Source organism: Elephantulus edwardii, unplaced genomic scaffold (genome assembly GCF_000299155.1).
Source record: "Elephantulus edwardii isolate Elephantulus edwardi_28Jun2011 unplaced genomic scaffold, EleEdw1.0 scaffold00015, whole genome shotgun sequence".
Lineage (NCBI taxonomy): Eukaryota > Metazoa > Chordata > Mammalia > Macroscelidea > Macroscelididae > Elephantulus > Elephantulus edwardii.
This window is the reverse complement of record NW_006399765.1, coordinates 5,886,939-5,908,891: the sequence shown is the minus strand read 5'-3', so window position 1 is coordinate 5,908,891 and position 21,953 is coordinate 5,886,939. Positions and strand designations below refer to the sequence as shown.

Here is a 21,953-nt window from a genome sequence, read left to right as displayed (position 1 = left end):
ACAATCTCTAAAAACGTGCTGGAGGATCAGCTATGAGCCGATTCGATGGCAATGAGATTTTTAATTTTTTTTAATTAGACGTTTTTGATGAGCGTTCTCCCTCCACCCTGTCAACCAAGAGCTGTTTGCATCTCTGACTTCTTTCCCTTGATGCTTTGCGTTTCTCTGCTCACTGAGAGGCACAGGAGCAGGGCTGGGAGGAAACTAGCCCAGCTCTTTGTTCATGAGGGCAGCACGCTCAGACATAGGAAGATCGCTCTGTTGCTCACCACACCCAGCTGCTCACACTCATTCCTGGACTCACCTCCAAGCCTTGGGGATCAGTCAGTCACCTCCCTCTGCCTCTTTTCTCCATCGTGGGGATCTTTATCCCTATCTCCTTATGGGGGGCTCTCTGGTTCCCACCTTCTCAAAGAAAAAGAAAAAACCCTTTCCTCTTTCCTGCTTCTCTCTCCTTCCTTCCTCTAGACCCCAGGAGCTTTTCTAAAGTGCTCACGTCTCACTTTCTCCTGGCCTTTTGAAACTCACATTGCCCTTTTCTCATTTTTGGTAGCAAACTCCTTCCCAGCAGCACGGCTTACAGAACCCAGCACATCTTTCTTTGGGGCCAGAGATGAACAGGAAATAATAGGGAGACACATGTAAATGTTTCAGCACAGGATCGCTACCTCCCAGAACCTCTAACAAACTCAGAGTCAGACGGCTTTACAAGCAAGAATTCTCTTTATTAAGACATATCAGCACTGTCATCATTCTTGGGGGTCTCAAGGCTTCTGAGCATGCGCAACCAAGGAAGTGGGCTGGTCTTCGGTGAGAAGCAGCTACTGTGCTGAAACCATGAGCATCAGGTAGCCCTGCGGATAGGAGCAGAGAGGTGTACCCTGTCCTCACCTCCCACTCTTCCTCTTTGGCATTGGGAGATATGGAGGGTCCTCTGGAGCAGCTTTATTTAGTTCCTGTATAACTTGTGGTGGTTGTCCAGTCTGTCTGTCTGTCTGTCTGTCTGTCTCCCTCCCTGTGTGTGTGAGCTCCCCTGGGCTGAAACTTGGGGTCTACAGGGAATAGCACAGCCAGGAGCTGGGACTTTGATGAACCAAACCACAGCCACTCCCTTCCACCCTCTCGTTCTTGGAAGTGCGTTTCTAGCATCTCCCAAATGTCCAGGTCAGGAGCCAGGAGTCCGGGCCCCAAGCTTGATGTCCTGAATCTAGGACATGTGTCTGAGAGGCTGGATCATGTCCTGTCAGATGGTAAAGTGGGACTGGACGCTGTCAGTGCTCCTAACAGATCTTCATGTTGGTAAAGGAAAGCCCTCATCTCTGGCTCATGTCTCAGATGAGGACACAGAGAGGGGCCTGTGGTCACAAAGCCCGGAGGTGGCAGGCCCACCTTCAACTCACTCTGTCTGATGCTTTCTCTCTGCTCCACCTTGAAAGTCTCACCTTGTTCTGCTATTTGAGAGTGAGAGGCCTTTCAAGGTAAAGAAATGAAGGTCCTTCCTGATTCCTACTTTCCCTTTGACCTCTGTCAACCCTCTCCCTCCTCAGAATTGTCCGGCAGCGGGAAGGAAGAAGTGTGGAAGAGGCAGGGTGGCCCAGAAACAGACTCCGAACTGACAAAGTCCTGTAGGCTGGGCTTCGACAGCTTCACTGGCTTTCTCTGCCCTCTGGCCAGGCCTCACACTCCTGCCTGGATGGCTCTAGTTTTTAACCTCTCATGGCTCACAACATCAGGCTCCAGGCAACTGCCTTGCACAACCTCTCTTTGCTCAGCGCAAATGGAGGTGACATGCCTGGGAGGAGGAGCTGCCAAAGAGAAGCAAACAGCCTAGGGAGCTGCTGCCTTTGCATCTGCGTCTCCATCTGGAGGAAAGGTTCGTCCAGTGTGTCCGTCGCTGCACAGTGCTTCTAGCTCTGACCCTGTATGTTCACCTCACGAAGCCCTTTCCCCTGCACTTACCTCGGAGGACACCATTTGGGCGTGGTCGAAGGGGATGCCTTTGATGTTGGGCAGCGGAAGGGCTTGCTTTCTGAGCTGCTCTGTAAAGGGGGTCGACAGAGAGCTCAGTGCCCTACGAGGGCCAGGGTATGGGGACAGGCCATCTGATCCCGGCTGCTCCAATGCCCAGAAGAGAGCAGGAACAGGGGTATCCCTCTCCCCTTGATCAGCACCGTCTTCCAGTCCCGGCAGACAGTGCCTCTCTTGTAAGCTGCTCCAGTTCGAAAAGCTAAGTCTCCAAATGACCACTTTCCCATCTGCCATACACCTATCTTAGGAGAAATTCTTCTTAAACACATTCAGTGACATTCTAAAGAATATATCCTTCTTAGCAGCCTTTGAAGAAATGAGCAGTTTGTTGAAGGCTTCTTATGAGTATATTAATGAGTTTTTAAATATCTTTTTCTTAATCAAGGGAAATTGACAAGCTTCTAAAACATTGGCAGAAATGATATGGGGACCAGACTGGGCTTCATCCTTGCCCCTCTCTCCACGCCACCTTGGTGAACGCTCCACTTTCCTTTCCTTCCACCTCCAGTCAGCCCCCTTCTCAAACACAGATTTTCTCTCTGCATGCCTAGAACCAGTCCCTGGTTGCCATGGTCCTGGGGTGAATGGGTGATGCCAATCCCTTTGGACTGGTTTGCATTCAGCCCCTACCTGCTGTAACCCCACTTTGCATCCCATCCTGAGTCCTCGAGTGAGAACACAGAGACAAACCTATCAGGCAAACAAGAGGCCAGAGTTCTGGACTCAGCTCTGCCAAGGACTCACTCTGTGACCTTGGGAAAGTAACCTGACCTCTCTGGGACTGTGTGTATTATGAGGGTGGAGCATCTGACATTGAGCCAGGTGATTTCTGGGATCTGAAATGTTTATATTTCATATATTTCCTAAGAACCTCTTGGACACCAGGCACTGAGCAAAATGCTAGGAATGGGAAATCCAAATACAGGTGGAGTCCCTGACTGAGTCAGCTTTGTCTGGTTGGGGACGTGGGCATTGACCACCCTGTGGATAGATGGGTGATTGTGAAACAGATTGTATGGGAAGCCTGGGCTGTACATTTCCAGATAAGTCACTTTCCCACAATGTGTGCTTCTTCAGCAGAATCTGCTTTGGAGAGAGTCTACACAAAGATGATACAAAAATTTGAATTTGTTATTGACATCTAAAGACAGGGGTGATGTATCACAAAGTTCAGATTTTTTTGGTGTCTCTCAAAAGATTAAAAAAAAATCTGGAGCGAGCTCTGGTGGCAGAGTGGCAAGAAACTGCACTACAACCCCTGAGGTATGTGGTTCAAATCTACCAGATGCTTTGCTGGAGAAGGAGGGGCAATCTCCTCCTGTACCAATCAGATCCAATTTGATGGTACAAACAAAAAAATAATAATAATGAAAAAAGAATTTAAAAAAATCTGCCCAACTGACATCATTCAACTGAGCCATCATTCAGCTGACACATTGGCAAGGCATGCCCTCCTCACCGTGCCACACATCCCACCTGGTCTGCTCCGTTTGGTGATGAACATTGGGGTTGTACACCCTGGGCTTCCTTGCCTCTGAGGACTCTTCTCCAGAGTCCTGACATTACATAACACTAACGTCCACCCCTTAGGTCCTGCCCAAGGAGGACTCAGACATCCCTTCCCCTCCTCTGTGACGCCCTGGGCCCCAGAATCTACCTTGTTTGTAGCTGTCCCTGAGGACAGACCCCAGGCGACAAGGCAGCAATCAGCTGTCAGCTGAATATGTTGATGTCCTGGCTGTGGATGGTGCTGCCCCAACTTACGTGATCTGTAGTATATGAGTCATGAAAAAGAAGATGTGACTCACCATTGAACTGGGCCAGAAACATCTTCTTCAGAAGCTCTGAGAGAGAGGACTTCAGATATTCCTTTTGCAAAAGGTAAAAGGGACAGACAGGTCACTTCAGCTGGGCTGGCAGATTCTGACTGTGGATATGGGGGAACATCTCAGTGTGCTAATGCCCACAGGGGTCAAGAGAAGTCCTCAGGACTGCTTTTTAAAAGGACACTGGAGACAGGTAACATGAGTAGTAAAGTGACTGGGGAAGGGTGAGAGCTGGGATAAAAGATGCTCTCACTCTGGGTTTTGATGACTGTCTCCATATCCTGCTGATCAGCTCTGGGGAAGGGGAAGCTGGTTGCTTTGTGGGACCTCAGGGCCGAAGCTTCCCAAGGATGCACTTTGAGTCAGCCCAAGGAGAAGCTCTCCGATGCCAAGAGAGTTCTAACAGGAGAAATTGTCTCAATGTAGTAGGGACCCTTCATCCACCAGAATAGTTTATGAGGGTCAGTGTTATCCCGGCACATCTGGGAAGATTGAGCCAAGACTCTCTTCCTTGATGACAATCTTTTCTCATTTGTTGAGAACCAATGACAAACATGATACTTTCAGTCACTGTGCTATGAGTGGTGACTCCTCCCGAGCTGTGACACTTTGTGCAGTGCACAACTTGCCCAACCACGCATGGCAGGCCTAGTCTGCATGACTGCTCTCTGATGTTGTTGTGATCTTTTGGATCTCTCAATCTTGGTAGTCTGTGGAAGGAAAGAAGGCGAATGATCTGGCATATTTGGAAAGTTTTTGAAGTCCTTCTCAGTGCAATTTCTCATTCAAAGGAATTTGTTTTGTTTTCTGTCTTTCAGCCTTCCCTCAGTAGGGCTAAGGCATGAGGCTACCAGTCCTGGGGAAGTGGAGGGTGGTGGGATGGCCCTAAGGTTGGGAAAATGGAAGGGAGAGGCAGGGGTGTTGAGGGTTCAGCTAGTTTAGAAGTAAGAACAATCTTCCTGGGGCTGAGACTATGTCATCCACCCACACAGGACTTGTCAGTCATGGCAACAGGGAGGATGGAGAGGACCCTGACCAGTGACGTTATAGCAGAAACCCACGTAATGCATGAGGACAAAGATAGTTAAAGCCCAGAGAAGGGACACAGTCCTGCAGGGGTGCGAACTATGAATTGGTTGAATATTTCCCCCAAAGAGACTGTTTTCAAGCTGTTGAAAAGGAGATGCTCCTAACATTCTCAGCCGTCATCCTGGACGGCTTTCACTCTATCCCTTCTCCATTCCATCAGGAAGTCTTGTCAGCTCCACCTTCAGAAGACGTCCTGTTCCTGATTTCTCCCAGCACCCTAAGCCAACCTCATCAGCCCCCACTGAATCTTTCTACCTGCCTTCTTGCTGACCCCCTTGGATCACCTGTCCCCTCTAGTCCCCTCTTTTCAGGATGGCCAGGGGGCTCCTGCTCTGCTTGGGACTTTCTTGGAATTTCCATCACACTTAGAGGAAAGGCCAGCTCCCCACTATGACCTGCCCTTCTCTCATGCCCCACTGAATCATTTGGCTCCAGGCACATTGGTGGTTATTCCCTGAGCCTTTCTGACATATTTGGGGCTCTTCTGTATATTTCCAAGGTTTCTTCCTCATCTCCTTCTTTCTTCAAATCTAACCTTCTAATGAGACTTTCCCTGCTTAATAATTCCTTCTCCACCTTTGTACATGGGATCTTTTCCTCTTTCTATAGAACTGCCACCTTCCTGGAGTTCCTGGGTGGCACAAATAGTTGGATCCTTGACTATTAGCTAGAAGGTGGGTGGTTTGAACTCACCCAGAAGACCTTTGGAAAAGAACCTTGGTGATAAGCATTCAAAAGGTCACCATGACCTTGGAAACCTGAAGGGTCCCTACTCTACTCTGCAGCACATGGGTTGCTATGAGTTAGAATACGTTTGACAGGAACTGGCTTGTTCTGGATCAACTTCTCATATGTTATACAAATTTGCTTTATTATGTTTATTAGCTGACCTCACCATTACAGCAGGGCCTTTTGTTTTCTTCACCAGTCCACTCCATGTACCTAAGCCAAAGCTAGGCACATACTAGATGCACATTGAAGATTTGTTGAGCGTATGAATGGATGAAATGCCTTTGTCTCCTGTCCCCACCAATGGACATGGGGATCTCAGAGCAAGGTGAGATCAGTGGTAGAAAGTGAATGAGGCTTTCCATCTCAAGGACATGGGTCAGTTTGTGGGCCTTTCAGGACCATGGAGAGGTCAAGGCCAAGGGAAGATACTCACCTGGTTCACAAGGTCATCAGGGTAGGACCCCAGTGTGATCGTAAGGCTAGAGAGAAAAGAGACCACTGCTTTTAGTTGTAGCAGCTGCTTGTGGGGGTCAGCCCTCAGCAGCTTGGCTCCCTAGACCTCTCTGAACTTTGGTTCCCTCGTAAGTACATCAGACATCATTTCCTCCTGGACCCATTTGCCCTGGAAATTGTGGTGAGGATTGAATATAAGTTGTGAAAGAGTAAAAAATATGAAACTATAAAATAGTAATGGCAGCCAACATAAATCAGAGCACCTACTATGTGCTTGGACCGTCTAGTCTAATTGTCACCACAGTTCTGTTCATTTCTCAACTGTTCATGCGTGATGAGTGATGGCTATGACATCTGTCTGTCTTTGGAGTACCACCAGATTTCTCCTTTGGAGTCTCACCCTCTCTTCCCCTGATACCAGATTATTTTGTTCTGGAGACCCAGAACAAAATAATTAGCCATCCCCATAGGAATAACTAGTGTATATTGAGTGCTGGCTATAACCACTACTAAGAATTTTGTGTGTGTATGGCATTTTGCCTTATTGACAGTCTGTATTTGACAAATACCTTCTTTTACAGATTGAGAAATGGAAGCTCAGAGAACACGAGTCTCTTGCCAAAGACTACACTCTTATCTACTATTTAATGAAAGATCCCCAGATGGAAGTGACCCTAGTAAAAATGGATTTTGTGTTAGCTCTCCTAAGTCTTCTCTATGATTCCCAGTTGGAAAACAGTCAAACAAGTTTGCTTCTGGAATCTCAAGAGATGAAGGATGCCCCGAGGCCTTCTCAAATGATGTTTGCTTTATGAGCAACCCCAAGCTGGCTGACCATCCACCTGCTCGGCTCTTGCCTGGTGTCTCAGATACTGTGGGCCCTCTTCCCAGCTTTAAGCCACTAATGCACTTAGCTGCTGGGCATTGCCAGTGTTCTGCCAGCCTGGCCCTGGATGAAGCAATGGGCTGAATGCTACACTTTGATGCCTTAGCACTGACTCAGTCAACTTAATCTCTCTTCTCTTCCTCATCTCTACCCATCCTGTCAGCTGTCTTTTTTTTTTCTTCTTCTTTCAGATGAGAAGTGAAAAGATGGGGCGGAGCGGGGGGGAGGAGAGCGGGAAATACGCCAGAACATTGAGTGCCCTGGATGTGTTTGGCCAAGACTGTGATGGAAAGAATTCAGAGACAGCCTCAGGGCTCTGTGAGAGAGTGCTAAGATTAGTTAGAGCTGTCTGCCTTGGGTGCATTGAGGATCCATGGCTCCATTTGCCAACCAAGTTTTAGGCCGTGACACTCTCCTCCCTTTCCCTCACACAGCCAGCTCCCCATACAGGTTTCTCCTCTGCCTTATGGACTTTCCAATCACTCAGTGTTTGGTAATCTTGCCCTGAAGTAGGATATGGACAGATTTGAGTTTAAATACCAGCTCTACCACTTCCTAGAACAAATCACTTTCTTTCGCTGAATCTCAGTTTCCTCGTCTCTTAAATGGGCCTAGTAATACACATCTCTGGGGATGCTGTGAGGTTCTCGTACAGAGACCAGGTATGCAAAACTCTTAGCACAATAACTAGCACATAGTAGGTGTTTCAGGCAGGGCATACTAGGGTGAGAATGTCTTTTAACCAAAGCCTGCAATCTGATGGGAATAATATTAATGCCTCGAGTGTTCTTGCTTTCTTTTTGCCCTGTTTTGTTTTCCAAACTTGTTCCCAAACATTGTGAAGGCTGAGTACATAGTAGGTGTTTTAGAAAGACATGGCATGGATTATTTAGAGATAATTGGCTCATGTTGAAACTCCCTGACTATGCAAAGGCCCTATGCTTTCAGCTGGCATTTAGGGGCAAACTGAAGCGTGAAGGATTTGCCAGTGTCTTAATTTTAAAGCCACAGAATCCTACTTTCACCTGCATCTCTTTCTCTCAAGTACCTGGTTGTCATTTGTTGAGTGCCAAGCACGTTGTCACATACTTGAATTCAGTGAATTCTCATAATAACACAGCGTGCAGAGGGGGAGGCTGAGGCACTGAGAGAGTATGCCACGTGCCAAAGGTCACACAGCAGGGAAGCTGCTGGGCTCGGATGTGGCTCCAGGTCTGTTGGCTCCAAAGCCTTTAGCCTTGACCATGACGCTCCCCTCCCTCCCTCTTTCTACAGGTCATACTGTCCCACTATCCTGAGATGACAGCAGGCACGGAAACCTGTACCACACTCTCCCTGGCGTCACCTCTTTATCTCTGTCAGTCATCTTATTTTTCCCTGAACATCAAAACCCAAAAATGTCACCTGTTTGGATTAAACTGGATATTTAATTTCCGGTTTCTTGTAGAGAACACAGCTTCAGAATGGAGTTTCTGTGAGGAATTGAAGTTAGGTCAGAACAAGAGTGACTCATGTGCCAGCTATCAGGGACACTTTCTTCACTCCCAGCCCCTGAGCTTTCCTCCAGAGTTGACCCCCTAATCCTGTGCCTCCTCTTCCCCCTGGACATTTCCTTCTTCAACTGTTGGTTCACGTGTGTTCAGACGTGGTGTAAGTGAGGACACAGGAAGATGTGGGGGACACTGGAGGACAGGGCAGACAGTGATGGAGCCGGATGTAGGTGGAATGGCTCAGTTCAGAGGCGGGAAAGTCGTTACAGCAAGAACCACTCAACATTAAAGTCCCTGTGGACCCTCAGAATTCACATGGTCATCTTATACTTCCATCCACAGTTGGGACAATAGAGTCAGGCCAGGTAAGATCCCATGAGTCTGCCATTTACACTGAGATGGCAGGGCGAGCTCTTATTCTCTCTTGTCTGAGGCCTTTCTTTCTCTAACTGCAATCTCTATGGAATGAGAAATAGGAACTGTGCAGGGCTGAGAATGGAGAAGTTGGAACTTTCAGAGGCTGTGTCTCCAGAATTCCTGTGTCACCCTCATCTGTGGAAGAGAGGAACTCAGGCATAGTGATCCTTTCCACAAAGAGACAGTGTCCTTCTGAACTTCCTCTCAGTCTGTGTTCAGTGGTTTAACGCATCCAGAGAAGATAAACAACCAGCCCAACAAATTCACCCGCTGGATCCTTTGCTGAGGAAGTCTTTGAGTAGCACGGGGGTGGGGGTGGACTGAGGTATTTGAGTATTTAAATGCTTTAACAGCAGGTACAGTCCATGTATGGCCTACTGGGTCACAGTGGGTTACATGGTGATGAGGGTGGCTGTGTCCCTCCTATACCCTGAAGGGTGGCCTCACATCTGACCCAGGCCACCAAGGAACGAAGCATGCCTTGTCTCACTCACCCAGGAAATGGAAGTCAAGGCATTTTGGGGACCTTGCAGCACCAACAAGCCCGGCTGGGTGACTGTGATCACGTGGTTGTCAAGGTGGATGGTGGGAGGGTCAGAGATATTGATGGTCAGGCCCACACTTGCCTCAGTCTGATGAGGTTGAAACAGAAAAGTTTGGGTAGAGGAGGGAGATTAGTTTCTCTTGACCCTCAGCTTGGAGGATGGAAACAAGACAGTCTTAGAAGCCAGTTTTCTGGGTTTTTCACTTACTCTCCCTGAACCTCTCTAAGGTGGGGGTGAGCAGCTCCTTTTCCTGGGCATGGACAGTAGGTAAAAACATAGATATTGAAGGTAGATGCCCAAGAGTACCACTTATTTACAAGCTGTGTTTCTGAAGCAACTTTCTTAATCTTGGTGCCTCAATCATCAAATTTGTAAAATGAGGTGAGAATTGCACCCTATCCCAGAAGATTTTGGTGCGGAGTAAATGGACTAGTTATGTTAAGGACTGAGAATGGAACCTAGCATATAATCACATAATTATATCAGCTCTTAACGTTCTGTTATTATTGTTCACCAGGGGCATAGTCTCAGATCCTTTGGAGGGAGGGCATTGTCAGAGACTAAGAGTGCATTTTGGAGTCAGAGGACCGAGATCGAAACCTGGTTCTGCCCCTTCCTAGACAGCATGAGCTTCCACATGGGAGTTTATTTGTTGAGCCTCAATTTGCTCACCTGTAAAAAGGGGTGACTGTGCAGTATTGCTGGAGGCTTAAGCTGACGTGCATCAAGGGGGTTGTTCACTATTATCTATCGTGTGAGATGTCTGTCTCAGGGTTGGGGTCTTGTTCAATAATGAGTGATCGTGATGGTCACAGGCATGGCCTGGGTGCAGCGCACAGTGCCTTACTTGCTTGCTGTTTCACTTGTGAAGTAGGTGCTGCGGTTAGTGGATTTCACAGCAGGAAGGCTCCACCAAATGCAACCAGCCTTGTGGTCTGGTCCAGCCCTCACCCCCAGTAACCTTCCTAAGAGTCCTGAACTTCTCTAAGGTGAGGAGAGGGGACACACCCACCTTGGACTCGGGCTGCAGCTCTCTCCGCAACAATAGCTGAATGAGGTTGATAGCCTAGAAAAGAATAAAGCATGTGTTTGGCTTTTGAGTCCTGAGCAAGCTGAGAAATTCTGGGTTCTGTGAGATGCTGGAACAGAATAGTATACCTCTTTTCAAGTATGAACTAACCTCTCATCACTGCCGAGTCAGAAAAAACTCACAGCTGACTCTTCAGTGGGTGTAAATGGCGCAGAAGGAGACTGCCCATTTTTCTCCCTTGGAGCAGCTGGTGGATTAGAACCACCTGCCTTTGGGATGGCAGTGCAACTCCTTACCTCCTAGGTCCCCAGAGCTCCAGCTTTCAGATATCAGCTGTAGGATATAGTTTATTCATAAGATAGTTACTGTACATCTACTTTATGCCTATCATACAATACATAGTTCGAAGTCCCTACCTTTGAAATGTAGGAGATTCAGGAATATATGTGTGTTTATACAGAGAGTGAGTTCTGGGGAGTCTAGTCTGTAGGAAGTTGCAGGGCCAGCCCAAAGGCTGCACCTCTCCAATAGTTCAAATTCACCAGTGGCTCTGCGGGAGAAAGATGGGCAAGCTCCTCCCATGGGATTTACTGCCTCTGAAACCCTCTGGACGGACAGCTATGAGGCAGTGCTGCCTCAGTGGCAGTGACAGGAGACTCAGCTAACCCAGAATCGTTTGCCAAGGTTATAGATAAAACAGGAGAAGACTGCTCATCCTTCTCCCTTGGAGCAGCAGGGAGTATGCATCTCCAGAGGGGCATGTGGTTTGGGTGAGCAGCGTAGCTATCTATGGACAATGCTACAAGAGCTCCTGAAATAACAACTAAATAATATTAAGTTCTATCAAGTCAGAACCAACTCAGAACTGAACTTCTAGGGTGTTTTCAGAGGCTGTAAATCACATGAGGTTTCTTATCTTTCTCCTGTGGCATCTCTGCTGTTGGATTCGAACTGCCTGCCTTTGGGAAGCACAACTTCACAACTTCTTATCACTAGGACACCAGATCTCCATCCATCCATCCATCCATCCATCCATCCATCCATCCATCCATCCATCCACCTATCTACCTATTAAGGGCTCATTTTAGACTCAGTGGTCCAGGAGGGGCTTCCCAAGGAGAGGTCATTCGCACTGAGACTAGCAGTGGAAGAAAGGGTACTGAGGCAGGGAGGCCGACAGGTGCAAAGGTGCACTCGGCCTCCACGGCTGGAGTACAGTGCGTGAGGGGAGAGTGGGAGTAGACGGGGACGGGGAGGGGAGCAGGAGCCAGGCCATGCACTTCATTTGGATTTTACACAGGGTATGACGAGGCCTTTTGATGATGTATCTACACTTGAACCCTCCTCCACCTGCAGTGGGAACTGTGTCCTTGTCACGGTTCAGGCCACCTCCTCAGAGAGGACTTCCATGACTTCAGAGTCCTGGGAAGCCTTCACACTCGCACCAGCCACTTGCTTGTCATTGGCCTGTGTGTTCTCAGTAAGAACAAATAGTTTATGTATCTGACTGCTTTCCTGTTCGGTTTCTATTATCTCCACAAGCCGCTGAGCTCTACAAGTCAGGGACTCTTTGTACATAGGACTTGACACGCAGTTGTTGTGTTAGGTGCCATCAAGTTGAATATCACTTAGAGCAACCCTTTGCGTTATCCTCACCATCTCTGACATGGTGGAGTCCATGGGTACACCTCTGTCAATCCATCTTATTGATGCCCCAATAAACCTTGTTGCAAAAATGAATGGGTGAGTGTTCTGAAGGCATAGCAGGAGCTAAATGACTCCTGCAAACTCACCTCACAAGGCCTTTCACCATCTGTACCTTGGTTTCCTTATGTTAAAAATAGAGTTCTCTCCCACCCGCTAGTCCCCTTCCTTACATACTCACTGTGGAGTCGTGGGGGTCCACTCGGATGGTTTCATTTGTGTAGAGGCAGAACAGGATATTATTGTAGACTTTCCCCCAAAAGACCAGGTCTGCCATGCTGTCCCGGGCTAATTTTGGGAGTGGCTTCGAGGGTAAGTGGACAGACTTCGGGGCTCTCTGGCCTGGGCCGCAGGGCGTCACCAGCTTCAGAAGAATAAAGAGGGTGAGACATTCAGTGGAAGCGGCCTGGCTGGCCAAAAATTGATTATATCTGATGTACGGGAGACTCACGATGTGAACCCCACAGAATCTCACCAGGCAGGAATCACCATAGTTCCTGCTTGACAGATGGCGCAAACAAAGTCCAGAGAGGTGAAGTGACTTCCCCAGGATCCCCCACATGGACAAGAATGGAGCTGGCCTTTGGATCCTTGCCTCTCCTTTGCTTGGTCCCCCTCCCCACCACTGTGCCTGTGTTAACAGCCCCTCCCTATTTGTTCAAATCCTTCATCTTAGTATATTCCTGAGGCATGCCTGATCATTCCCATAGGATGTAGCAAGGGGTGGGGAATGGGGAGTCATGCAGATGCAGCCATCCCTAGCCCTTTTTTGGACTTCTGTCGGTCTCTGAGGGATCCCATCCGCCTGAGGTGTTGGTGTGGCCTACAGCTATTGACCTCACTGCCTAGCCTCGTACAGGAAGGAGCCTGACCCATGTCTCCTTCCCTGGAGCCCTGTGGCCTCGCCTCTCCTGGCATCCAGTGTTGAGATGGGACTCCCTATTCTCCTTCCTGCCTTCTCTTCTTCCACTTTTGCCTATAACCTCCTTTTTGTTCCCGTCTCTTCTTTCTCCTCCCATGTCCATCTGTCCCAGAGAAGCGCCACCTCACCTTCCTCTTTGCTCACCTTCCAGAGCAGGGACAGCTCACCTGGATTGTCATCAGGATGGCCTCTTCTGTGAGCTCGGTTGTGTTGACGTAGTACCGGAAGGCATTGTTGGGGCTCGAGCTGGTTGGGGCTACAATGAGGAAATGGACTGGGGTCCAGGCTCCCTGGGAGGGTCTTAGAGAGAGAGTGACTCAGGGAGAAGCTTGTTCTGTCTCTCTCTTTAGCTTTAAACTGCTGAGGGCTAATCCTACCTATACGCCTTATAACAAAGGACACTTAATTGAGCAATAACTTTGTGCCGGGTTGTATGCATTGTTGTAACAGTCTAATCCTTATTTTACTGACAGGAAATGACTTATCGTGGTCATAAGCATTATTGCTGTTTCTCCCCCCACTAGAAAGGGCACTTCCTGTGGACAGGTTGACCTGTTGGTTCTCTCCTTCCCTGGCCAGAAGTGACATACGCAGAGTGAGGTGCAGCAGGCCTTCCAGCAGTGTGTTAAGCAGGGTGGTGGACATGGGACACACCTACAGGGCAAGCATAAGGGTTCTCAACAGGGTCCAGCGAGGTCCCTCTGCAGCATGCCCCCCCAGAGCGTGAGGGGAGAGGAAGAAACTCACTATCTTCTGCAAGAGGAAGGGCAAAGCTGTATCCAAGGTTTTCGTCACCAGCGTCAGAGCCGTGTTCACCAGGAGAGGGTCGATCCTAGGGACAGGGGGCGGCTGGTGGGTGTGAGCTGAGGAGCACCCCTCCCGCAGGCCCTGTGCAGCATGGATGTTCAGAGTGGCTGCTTCCCTCTTCACCTGGTGCCCCTCACCTCCTCACCCCTCTTTTCTGCCCTCAATGGTGGTGCAGTCTGTAGGAAGTGAATCCACCTGCGACTCCATGGGAGAGAGATGGGCACTCTCCTCCTTTGTTACTTACAGCCTCTTGAAAACCCACTGGAGGATTGGCTGAGTTGGCTCAACTTGATGAAAATGAGATTTTTATCATCCCCTCTGCTTCCTCTTTTCTCTCTCCCCACTTGCTGCTTCTTTTCATGACTTCTTCCAGATGTTCTTTCACTGTCTCTGTCTCTCTATTTTTTCTCTCATTAAAGTCCCAGGGATTTTTTTTTTTAAGCAGGGAAAGATCACACTTGGCAGTGGGATATCATGGAAGACTTTCTAGAGGAGGTGGCTTTTGTCCTGGATAAATTTACAAAGAGGCACCCTGGTGGCACAGTGGCTGCTAACTAAAAAGCTGGTAGTTAGAATCAACTAGTCACTCGGTGGGAGGAAGATGTGACAATCTGCTTCAGTAAAGATTTACAGCCTTGGAGACCCTATGGGGTCATCCTACTCCATCCTATAGAGTTGGAATTAACTTGATGGCTAAGGTTTATATTATCCATATTCTAAGAGTGGTGAATAAGGAGCACCTTACATGGTAGGTTCTGTGCTAAGGAGGTCATAGGCGTTATCTGGCTGAATGATGGCAATGATTCCATTTTGCTGGTGAGGACACTGAGGGTCCTAGAAGTCAGATCACAGGGCCAGGGTCCATTGCTATGAAATACCATGCCAGGATTCGAACCTGGGTGTGTCTAAGCTTTTACTTATGACATTCAACTTGGCAGTGTGTGTTGGCTGTGGTCCTAGAAAGCCATCTGCCTCTGAACCCCCTAATCATTCCAGACAGAAGCAGCCCTGCGCTGAGTGTGGGGGTTGGTGCAGGAAGGCCAGGAAGGCCATGTGGGGCTGACTGGTACTCACTCCTCGAGAACCTTGATGCTCAGGTATCCTGGAGAGGTATGACACTCCTCGAAGGCCACCTTAGTCTTGTTCCCTGTCTGTTCCAGCCGCATCCCAATGCGGATGTTCTTAATGATTTCAAGCCGCAGGATCCTGTAAGAACAGCATGCTTGAGTGGGCTCCATGCCATGGCCCTAGGCTAAGACCTGAAGTCACAAGCTGGTGGCCTCCAGGACAACCTGGGGTACCTGGCGGGTGAAAGCGAGAAAGTGAAAAGATTTTCATTGCATATATAAATTTCACCCTTTGGGAAATGTGAAGGCTCCAACAAACCGAGACCAGCAACTTTATACAGTGTCAATCAATCACCTGGGACTGAGGGTGACCTTCAGAGGGGAGAATCTGTCATAGTCCCACCAAGCCAAGTGCTACAGTGCATTTAATACAGTCCATACCAAGTTGTACCGGAAGTCTTAAATCTCTAGCAATTCAAATCCACCAGCAGCTTTTTAGGAGAAAGATGGGCAGCCTCCTTCCACATAATTTATAGTCACAGAAATCCAGTAGAGGGTTGGCGTGAGTTAGAACAAACTCACAAGGGAAGTGATATGTTTATCTTATAGCAAAGAAATGTTTCTCTGTGCCTGCGTCTTTATTTAAAGAGTATTTGTACTTTTATCACAATTGAGAAGCGAAGACAAACCAGGGAAGCCATATTGCACAAAACAAATAGGAGCGGGCCTGAGCCCAGGAGGTACTTAAAATATTCTTATTTACTGTGTAGGGGTCTCTTCCTTTGCTGGCTGTTATTCTGGTCACCAACCCCAGGTCTGTAAAATCATCCACAGTCTAGGATTTTTTGGGCAGTAAACCCTCAGAACAGTCAGTCCCATGCTGTTGGAAACCTGATTATACCTGTTATATAGATGAGGAAACTGAAGGAAGGAAAGCCCTTTGCTTAAGTAACCCAGATGGTAGGTGGGATTGGAGCACACATGCTGGGCTTTGAGGTGAAATTGTCTCAGCTGCTTCTCAGATCATTCTGACTCATTATCTGTCTGCCCATTATCTCCGCCAGGGCTAGTGTCCCCTGCCAAAGGTAATACAGAAGGTTCTACATTAGCCTCTGTCACCAACATCCTGTGTCAACCTGAGCAGGCCTTTTTGCCACTCTGTCTCCATTTCCCCATGGAATTTGCAGTGTGCTTGAGAAAAAAGGATAATGGTGATATGAGGTGGCTTTTGTGAGCTCTGCCTGGCTACCTCTCATGCATTGACAGTGAGGGGTCAGGCAGCCCGGGACCCACGCTGATGGGGAGGAAGCCCCCACCACGCACTCACCCCTGGAGTAACAGGTACAGTTTGCAGCGCAATGTGACCTGTAACAGACTGTCCTCCAGGATTTTCAGGTTGACCGTGGGACCTTTTGCATCTTCTATAATCAACCTGTAGACGTGCAAGCGGAGGGGTGGATTAGGGGCAGGGAGTCATTCACTTCTTGCTGGGTTTGGGAGCCTCTAGTGCTGGACACTGGGCCATGGAGCTGGGCTATAATTTCTTTCCTTGTGCTGATGGGTAGATTGACACTTGAAGGTTGTGCGGCCTAGTCGAGTCCAGTTCTTCTGCTGAAGATGCTGGTGTGTTTCTGATCTGCAGTGCTCTTCCTTTGGGGTTGGCTAAGCTAGGATGCTGGTCCCTGGGAGAAGGATGGGCAATCTCCTCTTGTGCAATTTACAACCTCTGAAAACCCTGCTGGAGTATCAGCTGTGGATTGGTTCTGACTCAGCGGCACACAAGAGCAACAAGAAGAAGCCTGGATAAGAGGCTGTTCCTCTGGTTGTGGCCTGACAAAGACTTTGTGTCTTTACTGGCTGGACAAAGGGCAGCCCTCAGGAGGGAAGGGATAGGCTCCAGGAGGGATGGGGAAGAGACTCCAGGGGGTTTGAGGCAGCTCTGGAGGAGCCCTTTCTCTTGACCCCTAGCTGTCTCAGAACAGTGGATCCTAGTTCCAGCCCCCACCCCTCCCTGACATGGACAAATCCCTCCCCTCTCAGGGCTTCTCTACAAAATAGGAGAATACATTGGAGCAGCTGTCTCCATACATTAACACGTCTACATGTAAACATAAATCTTTTGCAAAATAAAGCTGTGTGTGAGTCTGGGGAGACAGATGGCTTGTGACCCCACTGCCATCGGCAAACCCTTTTAACATTGCTAGACATCCAGGAGGGAGCATGTGTCCCTCTGAGCTGAAGGGAGCCTGGAGCTTGACACACTTTCTGGGCATTATGTGCACATGGGGGACTCATCTGGTGCCACGGGAGCTAGTGACAAGTACTTGGTGATGCTCCACTGAGTCAAGCTTCCTGAAGATTGTGTGCCCCCTTCAGCATGGAGCCTCCTGAAAAGGTTTTCAAGAATGACCTGGACCTCATGGGGCTTTCCGTAGACACACACCCATCAGCCACTATGGCCCTCCCAAGCAGATGACTTGTGCCAGTAAGAGTATGAGGAGGCATTGAGAAAACACAGGCTGGAGTGAGTGAGTGGCCTTGGCCTTGGTGTGAAGCAAGAAGGCCTGGGCTGGGGGAAGGGCAAGTTCCACAATACAGCCTCTCTGAGCACTGTCTCTACCCTTCACAGAGCATTTCATTTCATCCCATCAAAAAGCATCGCTGGATTTTGCATCTCAGGACCCTTATGGCTTTCTTGCCCTCTTTGGGGTTAGATACAGAGGGATGCTCCCTGAGTAGACCGACCATGCAGAAATATGTAACCCTGTATACACATGCCCTTCATTTATGTCCTTGGTTATTTTACAAGTGTCTCCAACAAGCTTGCCAGGAGGAGGTGGCTGGGGATCGACTTAGGGGCTATGGTCTTAGCACCCATTATTGTCTCATGGGCAATCTTGGCCCAGGTGTGGCCAGATCTTTGATTTCTAGTGATAATTGAGAAGCCCAGATTTTGATGAAAACCTTGAATTTATTTGCTGAAAATGAAAATATTTATAAAAACTGCATATTTACAAAACATAAGTGTAGGCTGAAAGTGGCTGGAAGGACTATGAGGTTGAGTTCTCTGATTTTGAGTCTTAGAAAAGGAGTCCTGATGACACAGTGTATAAAGTATCAGGCTGTTAACTAAACGGTCAGTGGTTTGAATCCACCAGATACTCTATGGGCTAAAAGACGGGTCATCTCCTCCTGTAAAGTTTTACAGCTTCAGAGTTTGAAAGAGCATTTCTGTGAGTGGGACTTAACAGTTTGGCTTTTGTTCTTAGATTCCACAGAGTGATTTAGGAACCATAAAAACTCATTTGCTTTGTGTTTTTCAGCCTGTGGAGAACCTCGAAGGACACTTGGCCTCTACTGGCTCTGTAAGGTGGACCCACATTACCAGCTCCACTTGGCCAGTGCGAACTTTGAGGCTCAGGGAAACAGGTGCTTCCTCTCATGATCGAGTCTGGAGGGAGTTGCTTTGCTAAGCTAAAGGCTGAGCCTCTCAGGTGGTTCAAACCCACCAGCAGCTCCTTGGGAGAAAGGGGCTGTTTCCTCCCACGTGACTTGGAAACCCAATGGAGGGACAACTGTGAGTCAGCTCTGACTTGACAGTGATGACTTTGAGTTTTGGGGAACAAGAAAGGCTGAAGGCAGCCTCAAGGACTCACCCGCCTCCCCGGATAAGCTCTGCCAGCATCGAGAGCTTCTTCCCTGAGAGCAGGTCCCCGACAAGGGACAGGTCAAGGCCGCTGCTCTGCTTGGAGAGGTCTTCTTTGACGAAGGGCAAGTTGTCCAGGATGGCGACTCCCTCACTCTCGGTCCCCGTCACCGGGATCTTCTCTACTCGCTCCAGGATTTTGTGATTTAAGAACAGGTCTGAAATTCCTGAGGACACAAGCCTCTTGGTGTGGGCCTTCACCCTTCACTCAGTCATTCAGCAAACACTGGCTAGCGGCTGCTTGGAGCCAGACATTTAGATTCAACAATAAGTACTTATTAAGCGCTTACTGTCTTTGGGGCTGGGGAAACAGAAGTGAGGAGGCTCCTGCCTTTATGGAGTCTACAGCTCTATGTGGGAGACAGACAACAGCCCAGCAAGGCCATTAAGGAAAGTGATAAGGGCCACAAAGAAAATAAAACATGAGTTGAGATGGAACGTGGGAGGGGGAAGATGATTTTGGACAGATGGCTGGGGAAGGGAAGGAATCAACTATGGAAAAATTCAGGAGATCAGTTCTGGTGGAGGGAACAAGAAAAAGCCCTGTGATGAGAACAAGTCAGGTGAGTTTATAAAACAAAGATTAGTGAGACTGGGGACATGGTGGACACTGTAAGAGGTGGGCGGACACCCAGCTGCTCAGTCTACTATAGGGACAGGCAATCAGACATATAGACAGACAGACAGACAGGACAACAGGTATAACACACTTGGATAAGTGCATAGAAGAGGATTTAACCAAGAACTCAGGGTAAGAAGGGACTTGTGCTGAGGGAAATTGGGGGAATTTTCTGGCAGAGGGGCCGCGGAAGTTCCGTCTTACAGAATGAGTCAGAACTCAATGTGGTAGGGAGAGAAAGAGCATTTCAGGTGGAAGGAACAGCATTAGCAAAGGCAGGGCAGCTGGGAGGTCTACGGGACAGGGCAGTCAGGGCAGGTGAGGTTAGGTGCCAGCGGAACATGGAAATGCAGAGCCTTTAATGCCAGGATGGGGAGCAGCGAGGTGATGTCATGCCGCCTCCCCCTCTCCCTGCTCCCAGCACTCTCTCCTGGGTGCCTGCCTTCGGAGCACACAGTAAGATTTACCAGTTTCCAGCTGATTGTTGCTGATCTGCATGTGGAGCTGGTGCTGGGCCTCCCCTTGGACCTGGTGCAGCAGCGCCCAGCACAGTAGGGACCCGCAGAGCAGCAGCATTTTCTTGGCCACGACCTACAGGCACAGAGCTGGGAATCCTAGGGGCCCCTTGATGTCCTCCCCACTCAGAGTTTCCTGTCTGCCAGTTCTATCCTTCCTCGAACCATTTCTTCCCTTCTCTCCTTGCCTCCTCTATCAGCTCCAGATCTGCTAGTCCTTGACCACAACTTCCACTTCCCACCACTGCACGTGTGTGTGTGTGTGTGTGTGTGTGTGTGTGTGTGTGTGTGTGTCCGTCTGAACAGAGAACCGGCCCTGTCCTCAGAGCTGGCTTCAAATAACAGCTCTGCTACTGCTAAATTAAATGACCCTAAGTAAGTTGCTTGACCTTTCCAAGCCTCAGTTTTTCATCTGTGAAATAGTCAGAAATTGAGTGAGGAATACACCTAACAATTTAGCAAGCAGTGAGCGCACAAGAACTGTTAAATTCCCTGGACAATGACGTGTGCTGCTAAAAGTTGTAGAAGTCTTTTAAAAAAAATTTTTTTTTTGCATAACTTTTTTTGAACCCCGGAACTTTCTGGATCTTGAGGAGGTATAAGAGTAGATATTCGAGGAGGTGCTGCGTAGAGTAGTGGGGCAGGCATCTGGGGGCTCAAAACCACGCCTTTTTACTAACTGTTGTTGTTATGTGCTGTCGAGTCAAAGCCGACTCATAGCAAGGTTTTCAGAGGTTATAAATGACACTGGAAGAGATTGCCCAGCTTTCTCCTGAGGAGCAACTGGTGAACTTTAACCACCTATATTTAGGTTGACAGTGCAACTCTTTATCACTAAGCTCCCAACTACTCAAATAATATTTCAATATTCTAGTTCCCGCCAGCCTTGCTCAAAGGGCAAAAAGGGTATTTTTTTTTATTTTAAAAACTTAGTTTATTTGCACCGCAATCCCAGAGCTACGCGGTTTGAATCCACCAGATGCTCTGCTGGAGAAGGAGGGGCAATCTCCTCCTGTACCAGTCAGATCTGATTTGACGGTACACACACACACACTAAAAAAATGAAAAACAAAAACAAAAACCAACTTAGTTAATTGCCATCTGGCTTTTCATACAACTATACATACATATTTTACTTTATAACACTAATTACAATACCCACAAGGTAATACCACTGTCCCCACTGTCATGAATTTTCACCTGTTGCAGTCTGCTTTTTGGTCTTTATAGTTGGGCAAATGCTGTTTTAGGGCCAAAAAGAAGATTGCAGGAGACCTTAGACACACCACCACCAGCAGGGGGCGCAGCCCATGGGACTGCATGGGTGATTTTACTTTTGAGCAGATAGATCCCATCTGGAACCAAACCCCTCCGCTGCAATTCCGAGCATTCTGGAAGTCGCCCAGAGAGTAACCACTGCTTCTAAGCCAGGACAAGAGACTCCCAAAGTGGCTGAGTCTACCATGAAGTTCCAATGAATACCCTGGTGGTGCCTAGAACCCAGGTTCTCTGTTTACTTGCATGTGTGCCGTTTGGACTGTTATATTGGTACACATATTATCTTATAAAAAAACCTCTTCAACTCATAATATTAGCAATTCATATTTTACTTTCCATTTTAAATGCATCCATCATGTGTCTAACCAGCCTTTCAAGAGTCCCTCTGCCAGGTACATCCCTCAGTCAGCTCACGTCAAGTGACTCCACTCATCCTGCCTCTAGCATTTCACACGTGTCATTCCAAGTGTCATCTGATCATTGTGTCCTCGTCTAATGTTCTGGGATCACTGATATCAGGCCCTTTTAGATGGCAAGACTGAGGCTCAGAGGGAAGTGACTTCCCGACATCATATAGTCAGTGACAGAGCTGAAATGTGAATCAAAGATTACCTGCCAGTAGGAATCTAGGTACCACATCAATATAACTGTAAGTGCTCGACAAATACCTGAGAAATGCCTATGTGGACCTCCTTGTCCTTACCTCTACAAGAAGTGGCTTGCCCAGAAACCCTCTTGGTCTTTGTCTCCAGCTTCCTTGGGAGACACAGCTCTTATAAGGTCAGCTCTGAAGCCTGGGGAGGGTGGGACATGTGAGCAGGAAGTTCAGGCACCTGGCT

The 21,953-nt window shown here is 48.3% G+C and overlaps 1 protein-coding gene across 1 annotated transcript; it reads right to left on the bottom strand.

The window, feature by feature from the left end:
• Window positions 1–821: 821 nt before the first annotated feature.
• Window positions 822–19,897, bottom strand: LOC102873303. Its single transcript, XM_006881697.1, has 15 exons — window positions 19,789–19,897; window positions 18,653–18,869; window positions 16,324–16,428; window positions 15,004–15,135; window positions 13,870–13,954; window positions 13,713–13,776; window positions 13,290–13,378; window positions 12,382–12,564; window positions 10,472–10,532; window positions 9,416–9,558; window positions 8,419–8,486; window positions 6,109–6,154; window positions 3,837–3,897; window positions 1,960–2,039; window positions 822–854 (listed from the first exon to the last, which is right to left on the bottom strand). The coding sequence occupies exons 1-15, from the start codon at window positions 19,895–19,897 to the stop codon at window positions 822–824; spliced, it is 1,476 nt and encodes a 491-aa protein (XP_006881759.1).
• Between the last annotated feature and the right edge of the window lie 2,056 nt (window positions 19,898–21,953).

What these genes read in the sequence shown, in the direction of transcription:
- LOC102873303 (XM_006881697.1), bottom strand. Translation starts at nt 19,897, where the DNA reads ATGCTGCTGCTCTGCGGGTCCCTACTGTGCTGGGCGCTGCTGCACCAG. An exon ending in CCTGCTGCACCTCACTCTGC is followed by an intron (nt 13,379 to 13,712) that starts GTATGTCACTTC and finishes TCCTCATTGTAG; the next exon opens with CCCCAACCAGCTCGAGCCCC. An exon ending in CTGATGACCTTGTGAACCAG is followed by an intron (nt 3,898 to 6,108) that starts GTGAGTATCTTC and finishes CTTTTGCAAAAG; the next exon opens with GAATATCTGAAGTCCTCTCT.